Genomic DNA, 19,048 nt, shown 5'->3' with positions numbered 1-19,048 from the left:
GACAGCCCCAGCTCTGCTTTCCCCAGACACGAGGCAGAAAGCATTTTCTAACGTGTCGGCTCCCTTTGCCTTGAGAGCAAACTGCAGCTGAAGGGGAAGGGCGGAGGGGATGGGAACGCTGAAATGGCGCCAGCTCCTCTGTAACTGTTTTCAGGCAGTGCATTTCCCTGCCTGCTGCAGTTCGTTCCCTTGCTCTGATGATATGAAAATCCTAATTAAGGAGTGAATGGGGACGTGTGCCAGGCTGGCAGGGTGCAGGTGGTGGCTGCTGTTGCTGGGAGAGGGTATTTGGGGATCAGTGCCCAGGAGGGCATGTTTGCCCAGTGGTGAAAGTGTAACTGCACGGGTCCAGCCCTGAGTGCAGGCCCGCTGTTTGCCCTTGAGGAGCTGCTGCCATGGTTCCTGGTTTCTGATGCCGTGTGTGAGCAGAGTGCTGCAGAGCCGTGCAAACCCACGCAGGGCAGGACAGCAGTGCCAGCGTGAGGAGGGAGCATCATGGGGACACGAGCTGGTTCCTCCCTGCACACGCTGCCCAGAGTGCTCCTTCCCACCCAGGAGCGCAGGGGGCCTGGGGCAGGGGGCCCAGGAGGAAGAGAAGCACTGACTTTCCACAGATGGGAAGATTACTCAGATTTATCTACCCTTCAGCTGGAAGCAGCTCCAAAGCCAGGTGGTTATGAACATCATTTTAAGCACGGAGGTGTTTTGCTGTCCCTTTGCTGGAAGAATCAGAATTTGAGTCCTTGGCAAAGAAGTCCAGAGGTCCAAGCCTCAGAGAGCACCAAGGGACAAAGAATGAACCAAAGAACTGTGGTAAGCAGGAGAGAAGGTCCTCCAGAACCCCAGTTCCCAAATAACTCTACAGTCAGCACATATTAAGGCTAAGACCAGGAGTGGTTAACACCTGAGTGCTGCTGCCAGCCAGCACCCACTACCCCTGCTTTGGATGATGGGCTGCTGCCTGGCTGAAGCTCAATCTGCTGCTCCTTCTAGAAGAAAGCATTCTTCCTATTTGAAGATTCCTGAATTTCCCTAGTCCTTCTAGGAATTCACCAGTGTGAATTTCATACACATCAGAACTCAGCTGAGCAAAGTGCCGCTTGTGAGGGTGAGAGGTAAGATCATGAGGTGATGCAAGGAGGAGATGATGGGGTAAGTGGTGGAGGGGTGGTTCCTGCAGAGGCTTTGCTGACGGTGTAGACCCAGCTGCAGCTCTTACATGCAGAAAGAAAGGCACTGCTGCAGTGGTCTAGTTGCTAGGAACACGTGCATAAATAACACCAGAGAACAATCTAAAATAATAAAGCAAGCTGCAGACCTTGACTATGAATTTTATTGACAGTGGCACAATACAGTTAACAAACTGACATAACAGGAGTACATAATGAATTCATCAGCCTTCCCAACTGAGGACAGACTTAACAGCAGCCCTCCTACACCACGTGTAGTGCCTCCAAAGAGACATGAAACAGGGCTGCTGTGAATGGAGCAGTGAGAGAGAGCTGAGTCACACTTCAGCAAATAATGGCTTTCAGTTACACACAATTACATGACAGTCCAAACTTTTTCATATGAAGAAAAATAAACAAGACGAAATTAACTTACAAGTTGTTACGAGGCACTGAGGAACTGATTTCAAGCTGCCACTTCACGGCTGTGCCTGTTCAGCTCACAGCGATGCACTCTGCATTACTGAGCCTCTAAGGACAAAAATACATTCACTGGCTACTCTCGTTGTCATAAACCTTGCCTCTCAGACTGGAGGATCTTCTTCAGCTGGAAATGGCTGTGCTTCGCTCATGCTGGCACAAGGACAGGGGATGCTGCAGCAGATTTCCAGGGACAATGGCTCCTGTGCCCCGGGCACCCATTTGTCTCACAGCGGAATCAAACAGCATTCCTTTTCTCACCAGCATTGGTAAAACCAGCAAAGGCCAAAAACTGGGCTGGAAAATGCTGGTGCCAATGTGCAGCTGGGGTCAGGAGAGAGCAAGAACTTCCCCATGGCAACAAAACCTTGATGGGAGTGCTTGTCAGCTGCAGAAGCATTTACTGGGAATTCCTGTCCACTCTCGGGTTTGTGTTCCTGACATTACCACTCTCAATTCCAATCCATTATCAGCCCTTTGACCGATTTGATTTTTCTAATTCCTGTGACATTGTTACTGAAGCCTAGTCCAGTAACAGAGCATGGCTCACATACTCCTCACTCTTCATCTGCTGCATTTGAAGTATCTCTGTGTGTTTTGGATTAAGCTCCATGTTCACATATATCGATCTCTCATCAAGTTTGCCAGTGCTGGGACTCTTCTATTTCCTCCCTCAACCCAACAGTCAGTGGAAGGTTTAGAGAAATGTCTGTGTGGTTATTTAGACATTAACTCTTGTATGTGCCAGTTACTGATGCCCCAAGCTGGGCATAGAGCTGGCACAGCAGCAGCAGCACCCTGGGGTAGTTGCCCCACACAGGGAAACACACATGGAAATAGATGTTCTGTCCATCTGTGCCTTGTCCTGCATCACCTGAGGAACCACTGTGTTCTGCTGAGAGTGCCTGGAATTCCTGTGTGTCACTGGGATAAGTAATGGCTGCATCCGTGTGTGGGACTTTATTGCTCCCCAAAATCCCCAGCCAGGAGGGCATAGTGAGGTGGGGCTCATCTCCTCTGCCATGCTGCAGAGAGAGGACAAGAGGACACGGCCTTAAGCTGAGACACGGGAGGTTCAGATTAGACATTAGAAATTGTTTGTTCACTTTTCAGGTGGTTAGGCTTTGGAAGGGCTGCCCAGGGAGGTGGTGGAGACCCCATCCCTGGGAGTGTTTGAGAGGTGTCTGATCTGGCACTGGGTGATGCTGTTCTGGGGTTTAGGGGTTACAGTGGTAGTGCTGCTGAAGTAAAGATCTCCTCCAGCCTTGATCACAGAATCTCCTTAGCTGGAAGGGACCGTCAGGGATCACCCAGCCCAACTCTTGGCTGTGCAGAGGACACCCCAACAATCCCCCGTGAGCATCCCTGGCCAAAGCCTCCTGGCAGCCTCAGGCCGTGCCCATCCCTGGGGAGCCTGGGCAGTGCCAGCACCCTCGGGGGAAAGAACCTTTCTCCAAAATTGACCCCAAACTCCCCTGGCACAGCCGAAGTGATGATTCCGTGACTCTGTCACCCGGACGGTACCCGGCCCGAGGCTCCCGGGCTCCCAGCCCCGATGAGCGGCCCGGGACAGGCTCGGGGTCCCGCTCCATGCCCCGTTCCCGTTCCCTGTCCCGCTCCCCCCGCGCCGGGATCCCGCTCCTGGTCCCGCTTCCCCCGTTCCCCCGCTCCCCCCGTGCCGGCCCCGTTCCCCCGTTCCCGTTCCCCCTCTCCCGGCCCCGTTCCCCCCGTGCCGGCCCCGTTCCCCCGTTCCCGTTCCCCCTCTCCCGGCCCCGTTCCCCCGTTCCCGTTCCCCCTCTCCCGGCCCCGTTCCCCCCGTGCCGGCCCCGCTCCCCCGTTCCCGTTCCCCCTCTCCCGGCCCCGCTCCCCCCGTGCCGGCCCCGTTCCCCCTCTCCCGGCCCCGCTCCCCCCGTGCCGGCCCCGCTCCCCCGCTCCCGTTCCCCCTCTCCCGTTCCCCCTCTCCCGCTCCCGTTCCCCCTCTCCCGGCCCCGCTCCCCCCGGGCGGGCGCCCCGGAAGCGCGGCCGGGGCGGGTTCGCTTCCTGCGCGCGGGGCGGGCGGGCGGCGGCGGCAGGAAATGGCGGCGGAGCTGCGGCTGCAGCTGCCGGGCCCTCCCGCTCCGCAGCGCCGGGCTCAGCCCGCCTAGAGCCGCCGGCCGCGCCGGGCCCGCGCCGCAGCCTCCGGGACGGACTCCGAGCACTTTACATACATGAGGTACCGGGCCGGGCGGCGCCGGGCCGGGCGGGGAAGGGCCGGGCGGCGGGGCAGCCCCGCGGAGCCGCGGCGGACGCGATGGGGATCGGGCTCCCGCGGCAGCGCCGCCGGCCGAGGGGCCGCCCGGAGGGGCCGCGGCGCCCGCCCGGAGCGGGGTGTGCCGGTCCCCCCGCCCGGGCCGAGCCGTGCCCTCCCCGGCTCCGAGTTGGCTCTGCGGGGCCGGCAGCGCCCGTGGCCGCCGGTGCGGCACGGAGCGAACCGGAGCGGCGCGGAGCATCCCGGTGCCGCACGGAGCGAGCCGGTGCCGCGCTCGGAGCGCGCTGGCGGCTGAAGTGATGCAGCAGAATCGTTTTCCTTAAAGTCCTTGAGACGGCGGAGTGCGGGGAGGGCGCGGGGATGGGTGCGGGGCGCCGGGATGCGGATGGGCTCCGGTGGCCGCTGCGGGCGCAGGGATGGTGCCCGGGCACACCGGGCTGGCACGGGCAGGGCTGGCACGGGCAGGGCCCGCCCGCTCCCCTCGCCCGCCCCGGGGACACCGCCGCCCGTCCCCGCCGGTCCCTGCTCTCCCCATCCGTCCTGACCAACCCACCTGAGCTCCCTGTGCATCCTGACCCGCACCGGCTTTATTTTCCTGCTGCATTGCTGTTGACATGGAAACCAATACCACTTTCTGTTGCAGAGAATTGGAAGCTAAAGCTACCAAAGAAGTCGAAAGAAAACTAAGCAGGTAAGAGACTCATTTAAATTCCCTCCCACTATTTAGATGGAAAGGTGGCCTAGGGCTAGGAGTAGTTGTGGGCTTTATCGGGAGCTTTAATCTCTTGTTAATTGTAAGGATAAAAAAAAAATCTGAATTTGAAAACGCTGTCTATTGCATGGGGAAATAGACAGAGTTTGAAAACGCTGTCTATTGCATGGGGAAATAGAGTTTGAAAACGCTGTCTATTGCAAGCTTAGTTAATTCTGTAGACTAAACACCTTTTTAGCTTTTTTTTTTTTTTTAACTACTTCAGATGTTTAATGCAGTTTATTTAATAGGGGAGGTTTTTGAAGAGAAAAATAACTTTTCTGCACTAAGTTGTAGTACCTAAGAATAACTGGAAAATGAATGAAGAGTTTGGGGTTCTTTTATACACTTCAGCCAAATATTGTTTGGAGGCAAGACAGTTGTGGCAAGAGCTGGATTAAACTCTATGTTGCCATATAACCAATATAACCACTGGCTGTGCCTCTTTTGCCATGAAGAGTTAGCTGGTGAATGTCCTGTTTACGTGTAGTTTTTAGAATGAGAGATTAGCAGAATGGGCTGGGGAGTTAACTCCTTAACTCGGGAGTTCAGGGTCACGTTGAAGGAAGAATTCTGTGCCCTAAAGTGTATCTCTTTGTGTTTAAGCAGTTGTTTCTTCTGCACCGTTTGGTTTTGGTCAGGTGACTTTCTCGCAAGTATCCGCTCTATGGGTTACATTCTTTGTTTTCAACTTCTGTCCTGCTTCCTTTTTGGGTTCTTTTTCAGTTAGACCTTTAAAGGCCTTTTGCTAGTGATCCGTTAAAGGGATTTCCACTGGGGCCGTTTGAGATGTGCCTGAACCCTGAGTATAGCAGATAGAATCTCAGGTTTGGTGCCCTGCTTTTTCCCTTCTCTCCTGAGCCCGAGCAGTCTCCAGCTTCCAGGGTGAGCTGTGATTGGGCTGTGGAATCTGAAAACTGCTCTCAGTGCGTGTCTTCCTTTTGGTTTTTTTATTTTGCTGATACACTTAATGATGTGTAATCAGTTAATTAATTTCCCCACGTTGTTGTTGAAATGCAGGGAATATTTGGGGTGCCTGGGAGCCTCTGAGGTAACCCATCAGTGTTCAGGGACTCGCTGCAGTCGCCATGCCAGAAGTGATTTCAGAACTGTTATTCAGAGTGACAGAGTGCTGAGTTCGGAGCACTACTTGGTGCCAGTCGTAGTAAGTCAGGAGATCTTCACATTTTTATGACCTTAGCAGAGATCTTGTCATGCTGGCAGGCGGTGCTGAGTGTGAGGGGAAGTGAAAGGAAACTACAGAGCTTCCAAAATTCGGTGCTTGGAGAGTAAATTCTGCTATGGAACGGGTCCCGTGTCTCTCTGACACAGAAGAGTATGTTTTATTCATTTAAAAGGTTCTGAACTGGTTTGAAGTTCACATTAATGCCCCGGCTGGTTTATGTTTAGCCAGGGAGCTCTCGTTGTATGAGCACACAGCTGATAAACCATGGCATGCCTGTGCTGGGTAGACCTGATTAATTGTTTTACTGGGGTAGAGCTCAGCAGATAGCCCTCGTTCTTCCTCCAATATCATTATTTACTGGCTTATTAAATTTGCAGTGACCTAGTGGAACTGTAAAAGAGCAAATATCCTTTCCTGGCAAAGTACACAGACCTGTGCTAGAGTTTATGTTAATCTCAGATTTCACAGTGTGTGGATGTAGACTGTGAACTCCATGGGATGTTGGCTTTGTTTTGTGTTCTGAAGTCACTTCTGGAGTTCATGCTTATAAATTAATGGGTAGCAAATACACTTTTTAATCTTGCTGGGAATAGTGGCCTAGACTGTGGGTTTGTGATAGGAAAAGTATTACAGCTTTCAGTGCAGCTTGCTTATCCCATTGGAGTGATTCCTGTTTCACACTCAGGATTAGCATTTGGCTTGTCTGGCCTTTTGGAAAAGAATCCTCATTTGGTCTATGTTCTCTCTAAAATTCATACATGCCTGGTGCTGTGCAAATATTCCTGGTCTCAAAAATCAGCTTAGTGCATGACTGGCGACAGTGATTAAATCAATCCATCCACGCTCTGTTGTGGCATCATGTTACCAATTAAGTGTCACCTGATCAGCCACAACAAGAGTGTCTGCTCTTACCTAGGGAAATGTAAGAGTTAAATTTGGTTAAAATCAGGACTGCTGCAAATCACCATTTAGTTCTTCTGATTTAAGGAATAACTTTTCAATTCTGTTTGGTAAACAGGGCTTTCCTGCCTCATTTATGTGGAACTGAGAGAAGGTAAATATCTGAAATACATTGACAATCATGTTCCCAAACCCAGGGCTTTGGCTGTTGCTTCACAAGCATGCAAACCATAGGGAAGAGTCTCCATTGCTTCCATTCACCTGTGGTTCTGCCCACCTTGGTTGCAGACTGGCCATGTGCTGGGAGAGCAAGCTTCTCACCCCTAGCTTCCATCCATGTGCTCTGCAAAGTTATCACTGTACAACTGATTTTTATGCTTTCATGTAATAATAACTGCCATATTTCTGTGATATTTTTCTTATCTGCTGCAGGGAAAACTTAGAGCTGGCCCAGTGATAGAGACATATAAACCAGGGAGAAATGTAGTTGTTTCTGTTGATGTGTAAGCATTTGATTTTCTGTTGGGTTTCTGGGGATGGGTCTTTTTCCTCATAAACATTCTGTTCACGCTTCCAGGACCTTTACAGACACTTGGGTAAATGACACATCCCTTTCTGTTCCACAGACACCCTTGAGGCTGTGCAGGGCTGCCAGGTGTCCCCGTGGGGTCCCTTTGGTGTTCCAGGGGTGCAGCAGCAGCACTGCAGCAGCAGGAGAGGGGCAGGTTGCTGCTGGGCTCGAGCAGCTGACTGTGGAGGAGCAGTTTAATCTGCCTTCCTGGTTCCTCATTTGTTACAGGAAGATAGGGATTGTTTATGGCTGCTGCTGGAGTCCTGTGTGGCTGGGTGATAAACTTCTTGGGAAGGAGATCTGTCTTTTGTCTGCTTGTGTAGCAGCAAACATCTTGGGTGAAACTCAAGGGCAAAGCCAACCCAAATATTCCAGAATTGTGGTCCATTTGTAGTCCCTGTATTTGGGAGCATCATTCTGAGGAGCCAGTTTGTGTTAGGGAAATGGGAAAGCTGAGAGGATTCCAGGTGACTGGCATGGCAGATGTGGTAGGTAGGATTCTGTCGCTTCACCTTTAGGGTGGAAATTTAAAGACCTGAGGTATTTAAAAGCAAAAAAGAAAGTAGCTGATACACATTTTCTAATTAATTATTCATTGGAGTATTTTTTCCCAGTTTTTAGCTTGGCAGCACCTCTCCTCTCTGTTAATAGCTGGAAAGAACACACACACACACACACACGTCTGGAAATGAGTGGGTTTGTTTTGTTCTCACTGCCTGAGGCTCTCAGTGCTCCCAGGAACACGCTGGGTGGGTTCAGGTGCCAGAGCTTTTCCATCTGAGGCTCTGGCAGGGTTTGTTGGGATTATTTTGTTAACTTCAAAGTACTCGTGTCTGTTTCATAAACTCCAAGTGCTCCTTTGGTGTAGTGTGCTGTTCTGTGGATGGCATTGATAAAGGATGGTAGGATCCCATTTTAATCAAAATACACATTTTATAATTGATTTTTGTAGAATGCTGGTGAGTAGGAAAGCTAGCTGTTGGTTTTTACAGAGCCTGAGAAATCACGTTCATTGGCAACTTTATGTAATTGTGTCTTTTCAAAAAATTGAGAGATGAGGGAGCTTGCAGGTCAGAATACAGAAGATTTATCAGTCTCAGGAACATTTGAAAGTCTGTGCAGAAGATCAGCTGTAGGCTGAGCACGTGGTGCTGTCTTTGCAGAACTGTTAAAGATCTTTCAATGCCTGATACTTACCTGTAGCTACCTGGCAGTGTTCCACCTGTAGCACTGCAAGTTAATTTATAACTAGAAGAAGAGAAAATGGTAGAAAGGATTTATTTATTTATTTATTTATTTTAAAAAAATTTAATATGTCCAGCACTGGAAATTTTACACTGGTTTCAGAAGATGCTGTGTATAATCACTTCTAATTCTTACTTGTGTGTTTGCTCCATAGCTCTGTTCATCCCTCCAGTGATGGATGGGAGCTCACAGTTGTTGCAACCATCATTTCCTCAGTGTGGGGATAGAATTTTGATTTTATTGTGGCAAAACATGTTGCACTTTGATAAATTGTAACAGCAAAGATAGCATAGCTGCACAAACATTAATTACTTCATCCTCAGCCTGTCTGCCAGGGGAAATATGGGTGAACTTGATTTTGCTCTTCTGCAACACAAGAATAAAGGTTAACCATGTCTGTTTCAGCCCAGGTATTTTTACAATGCTAAGCTGGAGCTTTAGAAATTAAACATTAATAGTACTTTTTTTTCAAGAAGTAAAGTAATAAGTGAAGCACGTTTTGATACAAATATTACCTGAAATGTTTGCAGTTAGAACATGACAGTTTTTTCCACTTCAGAAGCCAAATAACAAATCAGGTCATACAAAAATAAAATGCCTTGTGCCGTCTTGATAACCTGTCTTAGAAGACTAAAAAGTTGGTTTTGTTTCTTCTGGGCTTTTTAATAGCTTAATTGAGGGAAGTATTTTTGTAGTTTGTTGGATTTTTTTCCCCCTGTATACAAAGAAGAATTGTGCTGGGGTACACAATCGGAACAAAAATTTTCTGTTAAATAAATAACGGTAAATATTTATCTGACCCTCGGTCTGCTTAAATTTATGCAGATAACAGCAGCTTCTCCTTGCCCACCTTCAGAGCCATTAAATGTGCAGTCTCTCCTGAGATCAAGATCCATTTTCATTTTGCCTCACTTGAAAATAAAGCACCTTTCAAGTTAAGCTGTTGAAACCGGAGGCCTTTGTTCTGTCTCCGACGTGGATTTCCTATTGCCGGGGTGTTTTATTTTCACTTGATCTAAATTGAAAAATATGGTTTGCATTTCTGCTAAGGCCGTTTAACCTTGAGCGAGCTAATCCCGTTACCCAGGAGGAGGAGGACATAGCCTGTGCTCTGGTGGAGGCTGGGTGTGTGATGGGGAGCCACAGAGCTGTTTGTAAATTCACCTTATCCATGGAATGCTCTGTCCCTGCTCTTCCTGGGCCAGCTGATGGGCAGCGTGCTGCTGCAAACACTTTGGCCACTCAAGATGGATGGGTTAGAGCTGCCAGGTGTGGGGAAAGCCCAGCAGTGAACCTGTTCATTTTCTGGCTCTGTGTGGTTTCCACAAGCCCAGGTTGCTCCGGTGGTTCCTGTGGAGCTGCTGCTGCCCTGTCTGCAGAACCAGGGGGCTGTGAGCCCAGGGGATAAATGGGAAATGCCACGTCCCACTTCTGCTCCTCAAGGAGCAGTGTCAGAAAGGGAGTTTGTGATGTGTTCCAGCAGAGGCTGGAGCCAGAGGCAGCAATCCCATCACCTGCTGGCTGGTGAGAGGGCCCTGCATTTCTGTGCTGGGGAGAATAAAGGAGACTCATGCTTCCAGCTGTCAGAAATGGAAATTCAGGCGTCCTGCGTGAGACTCTGATGACTGAGGAGGCAAATGTGAATTTTTGTCTCAGGTTTAAGTTTGTGTATTGAGGATGGTGAATAGGCCTGTCTTACTTGAAGTGTTCAGTTTTCAGGGAAAGGCAGGGACAGGAAGGGCTTTGCTATTGCTGCTTAGTTGTGCCAATTGGGTCAGTTTTGCTCTGAGATTTGATGTTATAGTGGTAATTAATACCCTTAAAAACTCATAATGAACTATAGGTGGATGGTTTTTATCTAGGGAATACCTAGAGTTCTGATCCTAATCGTAGGGGGGAGTTATGTCTCCTAAGTTTGCTTTGTAATCTAAAATCTGTTTGTCTTGAAAAGATAAAACTTGAATTGACACAGTGTCAGAATTTAGGAGTTCTGTTGTTCCTGTGTGACAAAAACCCAGTGATGCTCTGGTGGAATATTCCAGAGATATTGGTATGTTAGTTGTTAGCATCTGTATTCCCAAAGTGAAATGTAATTGTGTTGATTTAACTGTAGCAGGATTGATGAGGTGTTTTTTTTTTTCCTGTGAAAATACTACTTTGCATTCTGCTTGCTGTTGAATGTGCCACAGCTTTCTTCTAAAAGCAGAATGATTTTTCAGTTAATGCAGTTTTGGCATGTGACAGACTGAAATTTGTTACACACAACAAGTGCTGGTGGCTGCTCAGGGTGTTACAGCTGCTGCAGCTCAGCGGGCCCAGCCCAGCACTGGGTTCCAAGGAGCAAACCAGTGTTCTGCTCCGAGGGGAAGGGGCTGGGATCTCTGAGAGCTTTATTCTGTACTGGCTCCACACCTGGTGCTGCTCCCCAGTTCAAATTGCCTGTTACAATTTGGACTGTCCCAAATCACCCAAACCGAGGGTCAGCGTCACCAGCATCCCCGCGGTTCCAAATGCTCAGGGTGGGACAGAGCTGACTGAGGTGTCACCTTTGTAATGCACGGATGTCACTGCAGGTTAATCATTGCCTCGCATTTGCACAGGGAGCAGGGATCGCTCTAAATGGAACTGGAATTGTTTCTGCACTTAGGTATCTGACCCCTTAGTTGTCCATGAAATCATTTTGGAGACCTAATTGTAAATGCGAGATTGCTTTTGCAGTGAATCCTCCTCGGTGGATCTCACAGCCAGCTGATGGAGCTGTGATAAAATGCAAAACAGCCACATTGTGTTTGATGGCTGTGATTCCTCTGGCAGTGCAGGGGCTCTCAGAAATAACACTCCTGGCTAATTATTTTGCATACCTTAGCACATCAGAAGCCCTTCTTTCTTAAAAGAAGTAGCTGCTGCTTGCTTTCTGTTATTAGAAAATCTCAAAAGCCAAAATCTGGTCAGTGGAAGCTGATGCCTGCACTCGCTCTGAAAGGGGCTCGAGCTGAGTTAGAAGTAGAATTAACTGGTTGTTTATATATCTAGAAAAGTAATGAAGTTTTAGTACCTGTAGACTATCTTGTGGTTTAATACATTCAATTTGCATTGCTTCTGACAGACTATCGAACTGTCTTACTGAAAACTGGAGGTTTATGGGAGCTTTGGGGTTAAAGCAGAGCCAGCTCAGTGTTTCCAGGCAGACACACACCGTGCAGTCACTGCCCCATAGTGACACTGTTAGTTCTTTTTCTCCAAAACATTTGGAAATCTGTTTTTGAGCAGCATGAGCTGGGCAGAGCTGTTCCTGCTCAGGTTTGGGCAGAGATGCTGTGGTAATGAACGAGTGTTGTTAATTACCGTTCCGAGTTTTGGTTTCACTTTTGCCCAGTTACGGTTTTGTTTCTCGGAGCGGGAGCTCTGAAATGGCCCTGCTGTGCCCCTGCTGTGCCAGCTGTGCTGTGCCCCTGCTGTGCCAGCTGTGCCAGCTGTGCCCTGCCCCTGCCCGCCCGGGGTGGATCCTGCAGAGGGGCTTTGGGATGGGGCAGCATCACAGGGGTTGGTGGCTTTGGCCACTGCAGGAGCACTCGAGGCTGCCATGTGCCACAGCTCAGTCACTCCAGTTCAGGGGACACTAAACAACATCTGAACTTGCTGGCTTTTGAACCAAATGCAAGTCCAAGCTTCCCTGTAAGCTTTGGCAGAAGGAGCTCCTCACATGCAGCGTGACACCACATCTGCACTGCAAGTCCTGTCGCTGGGGGCTTGCCCTGACAGTGACAGTCCCTGCAGAAATAGGATCCAATTAGAGGCAAAATTCCCCAGTTCCTTTATGTCGCTGTGAAAATAATTGTTCTAAAATGAATCTAAGTGTGTACAGATTGTATTTTGGGAGAGTTAATTGCAAACTGTGTGGTTCAGGGATTTAGTGCAAGAAGAGGAAGAACAGTTGATGGAAGAAAGGAAAAAGAGAAAAGAAGACAAGAAGAAAAAGGAAGCTGCTCAAAAAAAGGTATGTGGAGCACTGAGGAGAAACCCCTGTGCTTGGAGGTGACTTGTTTCATCACTAGTAAAAACAAGTGTTCTCTTATTAATTTAATGTTTTAAATTTAGCTGTGCTGTCAGTTATTTAGAGGTAACTGACATGTTGGAGCATTGTAATTGGCTCTGTGTAGTTTCTTACAAAACTAAATTTTCATCTGGGGTGACCCTTCTATTTCCTGATGGTCAGTTGAGGCAGTCTCAGGTTTGTAGCACCTCAGTGTTAATGTATTTACTAGTAGAATAAAAATGCCATTTTAAAGCAGTGGCTTTCAGCTGCTTCCTTATTTTCATATATCTTCTTATTCTTCAGTATGGAAACATGCCACGAGAGAATTTGTAGTAGGGAATAATAATTTAATAAAAAAGAAAATATTGACAGCAAAGATGTTTAGGAGTGGAAACGTCAGAGAAATGCTTGTAAATACTTCAGAATCCCTGTTTCCTGACAAGATCCTCATCATGGCAAGGCATTTTATCCTGTGATAAACTTTTATTCAAATAGATCTCTCATCCTGGCCACAGTACAGGTGTAACCAATGAATCTTGCAAATGAAAGCCTTGAAGATTTGGCATTTGCTCTCTTATTCTTTGCAATTTCCAGGTCACTCCCCCTTCCCTGCCCTGTTCTGCAATAAAAGTGGCAGCAGCTCTTTGCTTCCAGGCACAGTTTTTAACTCACTTAAAACATCTTAATTTGCAAGTTTAATTTGGTCTGTTTCATGTAGTTATCTTTCAAATTAATTTTGTCTTCTATAACATTTAAACAGCTTTTTAAACATAAGGAATAATAGGCCTGGGTTGGTTAGAGAGAGGCTTCTGAAGTAGATAATTAAATAACTTGAAACCATTTTAAAAGAGGAAAGTCAAATGCTAATGTTGCTTTATGAAGTGGTATGTGTATATGTGGTTTCTCTCTTATCTGCAAAAATCACTGACACTTCTTTTTTCTTGTTCTAGGCCATTGAACAAAAAATCAAAGGTAAGTTACTTTACAGTTAGTTCTACTCTGTGTATTATTTCTGGGGTTTAAAATGTGTTGAATCAAATGTTTCACCTGAAATCTCCTCCCAAAAGTGACAGATGGGACCCTTGAGATTTCAGCTGCACTTTTTCAAAGTGACCACAAAAGTCTAGAAGAGTATCAGCACAGGGTTTATCCAGGGACTGGAGTTGCTGATCTTCCTGTTTTCCATTCTTATTTACTGACAGAGCACCAGGCATGGACATGACACCTGAAGTTCCTTCCCTGCTTGCTTTTTCCTTCCCCTTTTTGCGTTGTTTGAAAAGTGCACCAACACTTCAGAATAACTGTGTGTAGGATGGATCTGTTGGAAACTTAATTTACAGATATTTTAAGTGCAGCTGGGACTGGGAACACTTGATGGAGAAGTAATTAATGTGTCCAGTAATTAATGTGTCCAGTTTTACTCCTGCATATGGAGGGCTCACCCTGCAGAATGATCAGGGTGCCAGTACCCATGAGCTGTAATTTCAATATTCATGGCAGGTGGGAGCACTGTGGTTTGTAGGGCTCTGCATCCCAACCAGCTCCTACAAAGGGGAAAAAAAGCTTCTTTTCACTTTCTCTTGAGTTTTAGCTCCTCACCTGTTTGTTGGGAAGTGCACAGTAACTGCTGAGGTGGCTATGTGGAGTGCTTGAAGTTTTCTGGGAATGCTGGTTTAATTTAACACTTCCTGGGGCAGTGGCAGATGCTCCAGTGCTGCTGAGCAGAGATGGAATTCCTGCTGGAAAAATCAGAAGGTGCTGGAAGGGATGGGGCTGGGAGGCAGGGGGCTGGCAGGGGCACGCTGTGCTGGGAGCAGGAGGGACACAAGTGCCATTCCCAGGGTGGGTGATGAGGAACGTCCCAGCTGGGGTGTGCTGGGAGGGGAGAGGCAGGCTGTGCTCGGGGCACTGCCCTGGGGCTCTGCAGCACCATTCCCAGGGCTGCAGCACCATTCCCAGGGCTGCAGCACCATTCCCAGGTGTGCAGCACCATTCCCAGGTGTGCAGCACCATTCCCAAGCACCATTCCCAGGTGTGCAGCACCATTCCCAGGTGTGCAGCACCATTCCCAGGTGTGCGGCACCATTCCCAGGTGTGCAGCACCATTCCCAGGGCTGCAGCACCATTCCCAGGTGTGCAGCACCATTCCCAGGTGTGCAGCACCATTCCCAAGCACCATTCCCAGGTGTGCAGCACCATTCCCAGGGCTGCAGCACCATTCCCAGGGCTGCAGCACCATTCCCAGCCGTGCAGCACCATTCCCAGGTGTGCAGCACCATTCCCAAGCACCATTCCCAGCCGTGCAGCACCATTCCCAGCCGTGCAGCACCATTCCCAGGGCTGCAGCACCATTCCCAGCCGTGCAGCACCATTCCCAGGGCTGCAGCACCATTCCCAGCCGTGCAGCACCATTCCCAGCCGTGCAGCACCATTCCCAGCCGTGCAGCACCATTCCCAGCCATGCAGCACCATTCCCAAGCACCATTCCCAGGTGTGCAGCACCATTCCCAGCCGTGCAGCACCATTCCCAGCCGTGCAGCACCATTCCCAGCCGTGCAGCACCATTCCCAGGTGTGCAGCACCATTCCCAGCCGTGCAGCACCATTCCCAGGTGTGCAGCACCATTCCCAGCTGTGCAGCACCATTCCCAGGTGTGCAGCACCATTCCCAGCCATGCAGCACCATTCCCAAGCACCATTCCCAGCCGTGCAACACCAGTCCCAGGGCTGCAGCACCATTCCCAGGTGTGCAGCACCATTCCCAAGCACCATTCCCAGGGCTGCAGCACCATTCCCAGGCATGCAGCACCATTCCCAGGTGTGCAGCACCATTCCCAAGCACCATTCCCAGCTGTGCAGCACCATTCCCAGGCATGCAGCACCATTCCCAGGTGTGCAGCACCATTCCCAAGCACCATTCCCAGGGCTGCAGCACCATTCCCAGGCATGCAGCACCATTCCCAGCCGTGCAGCACCATTCCCAGCCGTGCAGCACCATTCCCAGCCGTGCAGCACCATTCCCAAGCACCATTCCCAGGGCTGCAGCACCATTCCCAGCCGTGCAGCACCATTCCCAGGGCTGGCCTGGCATTTCTGAGTGCAGTGGGTGCTCTGGTGGCTGTGTTCCAACGGGAAAAGCACCTGGACTGAGGAGGAGCAGGGGATTTGTGCTGTGGGAGGATGAGAGGAGGGAGCTCCTGAGGGCAGCTGTGCTGCTGGACTGGGACATTGTCCTGCCTGCTGAGGGCTTGGTTTGGACAGGCATTGCTGGAGTCAGAGGGGGCTGCAGGAGGCTCTGCAGCATTCCTGGGGTCCCTGGCAGCGATGGAAGCTGCTCTCTGTGTGCCCCTCCATCCTCTGAGCTGACCAGGGCTCCCACTGAAATCCACCGGGAGTTCCAGGTTTGTCTTTGGGCACGGGGCAGCAATTTAAAATAAAACAAAAAATAAAATTGCTGGAAGACTGTTATAACTAGTAAATACTCTTCATTTGTTTTTTAGCATGCCTTTTTCCAAGCAGTGCATGGAATTGTGTTTGAATACAGGCTAAGGGTTGGTTTTGTTCTGTAACTCCTGCCATAAGGCTTCTGGGATCACAGACCAGATTTACAGAATTATGAAGATGTCTGGGTTTGTTCTGAAGTGATAGAACATGTCTGAGCAGACAGTGAAGAAGGAGAGGGGTAGGATGCTTTGCTGTGTAATAACAAACACTTGGTGTGCCCATTTGACCCTGTGCTTGGGCTGCACTGGCATCACAAGCAAAGGGCTAAAAATAGCCTGGACCAGGGGGGCAGGAATTCTGCTTGGGAGGCTCCCCAGTGGGAATCTTCATGTGGAATGGAAATGTCTTTCTTCTGAAGGACAGAGTAATTAAACATTTTTTTATTATTTTTTTTTTCTGCCTTGAGAGAAAGATTCACTGATGGAGGTGTTAAGTTCCAACTTAATGATGTTGGAATTATTTAAAGGGTATTTTATAAAGTTCAGCAGGAATTTAGAGTTGTCAGAGAAACATAAACTGGCAGTGCTGTGGAAGAAAAGATATCATGAGATGCAGATACACAACTTTTTGCTACAGTTTCTATAGGAACAAAATCCGAAGCTTGTGCTGCACATGGCTCTTGCCTTGTTTCACCAGTTTTGCCTCCTTGTGTTCAGGATGCAAATTAATGTTTCATTAGTTTCCAAGTTTCCATCACGTTAATGTCTTAAATAATTTATTCTGTGCATGAGCTGAGGATAAAATACAAGAGTATAGGATCTCTAAATAATTCAGAATTATGTGCCTCTTTCAGAAAAGAAGCTGGTTAAGTGCTGGGGGTGGAAGGGAGGGTATTTCTTGGTTTAAGTGTAGTTTGGACAGCTCCAAACTGTTGTTTTATCTAAGGAAGAAATTGCTGTTGTACCAGCTGAAGCAGCTCCCAGCCTTCCTGTGAAATGACAAGAACCTTCCAAGGGAGTTTGTGGAGCCGGGGTTTTCCTGTTCAGGATTGGGAATTAAAGTAATGAGAAGGATGCTAACAACAACGTTTCTGGTACCAGCAGCAATTTAGTACCATGGTATTGCAGTCAGAAATGCACATGTGGCATTCCTGCAGATTTCAGGGGTTCTCACCTGCCTGGTTTGGTCCAGCTGGTGTCATTAAAGAGGGAACAGAGCTTGGGACAGCTAGAGGCCAGTCTGTTAGTTGCTAAGTGGAAAGTTTATCTGTTTGTGCACCAGCTGCACAGCATGTGCCTTCCCAGTTCTTTTGAACCAGGTTTTCTAGGAAAAAATAAATATAATTCGAGTTCCTGTTTGTTGAAAATACTGTAGAATTGTCAGTTGTAGTGTTCCTCCTAGGATGGCAGAATATGTCCTTGTGCTGTTAGACACACAAGTCAGTCCATTATCCCAAATTTCCCAGCCCAGACCCTGCAGGCAGCCCAGTGCTGAGCCCTGCACTGAGGGAAAGGCTGTTCCAGGAGCAGCTTCGAGTCTGTGTGTGCTGCAGGGTGGGAGCTCAGAGGGGCTGAAATGCCCTGTGCACAGTGGGATGTATGGATGGGGACTGTGGGAGCTCAGAGGGGCTGAAATGCCCTGTGCACATGGATGTGTGGATGGGGACTGTGTGTGCTCCAGGGCTGAAATGCCCCTGCACACAGTGGGATGTATGGATGGGGACTGTGGGAGCTCAGAGGGGCTGAAATGCCCTGTGCACAGTGGGATATAGGGATGGTGACTGTGGGAGCTCAGAGGGGCTGAAATGCCCTGTGCACATGGATGTGTGGATGGTGACTGTGGGAGCTCAGAGGGGCTGAAATGCCCTGTGCACAGTGGGATGTATGAATGGGGACTGTGGGAGCTCAGAGAGGCTGAAATGCCCTGTGCACATGGTTGTGTGGATGGGGACTGTGTGTGCTCCAGGGCTGAAATGCCCTGCACACAGTGGGATATATGGATGGGCAGGAATTGACGGGCAGCGCCCAGTGCTGGGCTGGCTCTGGCCGTGGGGCTCAGGGGAGCAGCACGGGCTGTCCCTGCAGCCCAGAAAGTGCCACTTTCATTGCAGAACAGAGTCAACTGAATTGCCCAGTGAAACGGAAAGTGCTCTAAAAATAGCTGGGTGTGGAATTGAAATCTTTGACTCATATTTCCCACCTTGGAAACTTCTTATGCTTGTTCTTCTCGGCGCAGCGGAATGGCCCGAGTGCACAGACCCCGCTGGGTTTGTCGGGGCTGTCGCCTGCCTTACCCTGCTTTTCCCGACTGGAAAACCTCTCCTGCTAGCTGCTGGATCCGGGGGGTGACTGCAGGAATGCAGGGGACGGGCCTGCGGCCGCGCTGCGCCGCGGGAAGGGCGCGCTCACCTCCGTGCGGATCCGCAGGGGTTAAAGCCTTGGCAAACACGAGATATTTTCCAGAGCAGCTCCGAGCTCACAGCTGCGGCCATTTTTCCAGCAGGAAAATTCTAGCACTACATCTTAGGTGTGCGAGAGGCAGGAGAGGCGGCGCGCTGCGCTCGCCCCGGGCCGGCAGCCCTGCCCGCCCGCCGGGACATGCGGCGCCCGGCGCGTTTCGGGGGGCAGCTCCGGCAGCGCCGCGGGGAGGCAGCGGGGCCCTGCCGGCCTGGCGCCGCTCTTTGTGCGGGGCAGCCGAGCCTCTGAGCGCCCTGCGCCGGCCGGGAGCTGCTCCACCCGCGTTAAAGTTCCTCAAGCAGCTGCCATTTCTTATTGGAGGGGGAGCGCCAGTCCCCGGGCCCCTGCTCCAGGAGGAGTTGGCAGGCAGCTCCTGGAGCAGTAAAATGACACCATGCTTCTCCTCCATTTTCTAATGAAATCTGCAGAGTGGGAAAGCAACACAAGTTGGAAGCGCCTTTCTTTGGAATCTCTCTGTAAACTGTAACTCCACCATCCCCTGCTCTGAGGGTTTGCAGCAGGTTTGTTCTTTATGAAAATCTGTCATTTTTAATGCTAGTTTC

At 49.7% G+C, this 19,048-nt stretch overlaps 1 protein-coding gene across 10 annotated transcripts in view; it reads left to right on the top strand.

Moving 5' to 3' along the window:
* The window catches only part of TNRC6A (trinucleotide repeat containing adaptor 6A), a 53,979-nt gene that overhangs the window by 8,388 nt on the left and 26,543 nt on the right, over nucleotides 1-19,048 (top strand). For 7 of the 10 annotated variants that reach the window (XM_058035720.1, XM_058035719.1, XM_058035714.1 and 4 more), the window contains exons 1-5: nucleotides 3,768-3,861; nucleotides 4,541-4,588; nucleotides 6,853-6,888; nucleotides 12,457-12,547; nucleotides 13,537-13,558. In XM_058035720.1, the coding sequence (XP_057891703.1) occupies nucleotides 3,857-3,861; nucleotides 4,541-4,588; nucleotides 6,853-6,888; nucleotides 12,457-12,547; nucleotides 13,537-13,558 (202 nt within the window). In that variant the 5' untranslated portion in view covers nucleotides 3,768-3,856. Of the gene's footprint in view, nucleotides 1-3,767; nucleotides 3,862-4,540; nucleotides 4,589-6,852; nucleotides 6,889-12,456; nucleotides 12,548-13,536; nucleotides 13,559-19,048 lie in introns of those variants that run through there. The other 3 variants (XM_058035715.1, XM_058035713.1, XM_058035718.1) reach the window with 2 other exon arrangements.

The sequence above is a fragment of the Melospiza georgiana genome, chromosome 16 (genome assembly GCF_028018845.1).
Source record: "Melospiza georgiana isolate bMelGeo1 chromosome 16, bMelGeo1.pri, whole genome shotgun sequence".
Lineage (NCBI taxonomy): Eukaryota > Metazoa > Chordata > Aves > Passeriformes > Passerellidae > Melospiza > Melospiza georgiana.
The sequence above is the reverse complement of the archived record's forward strand: the minus strand, read 5'-3'. Positions and strand labels throughout refer to the sequence as shown.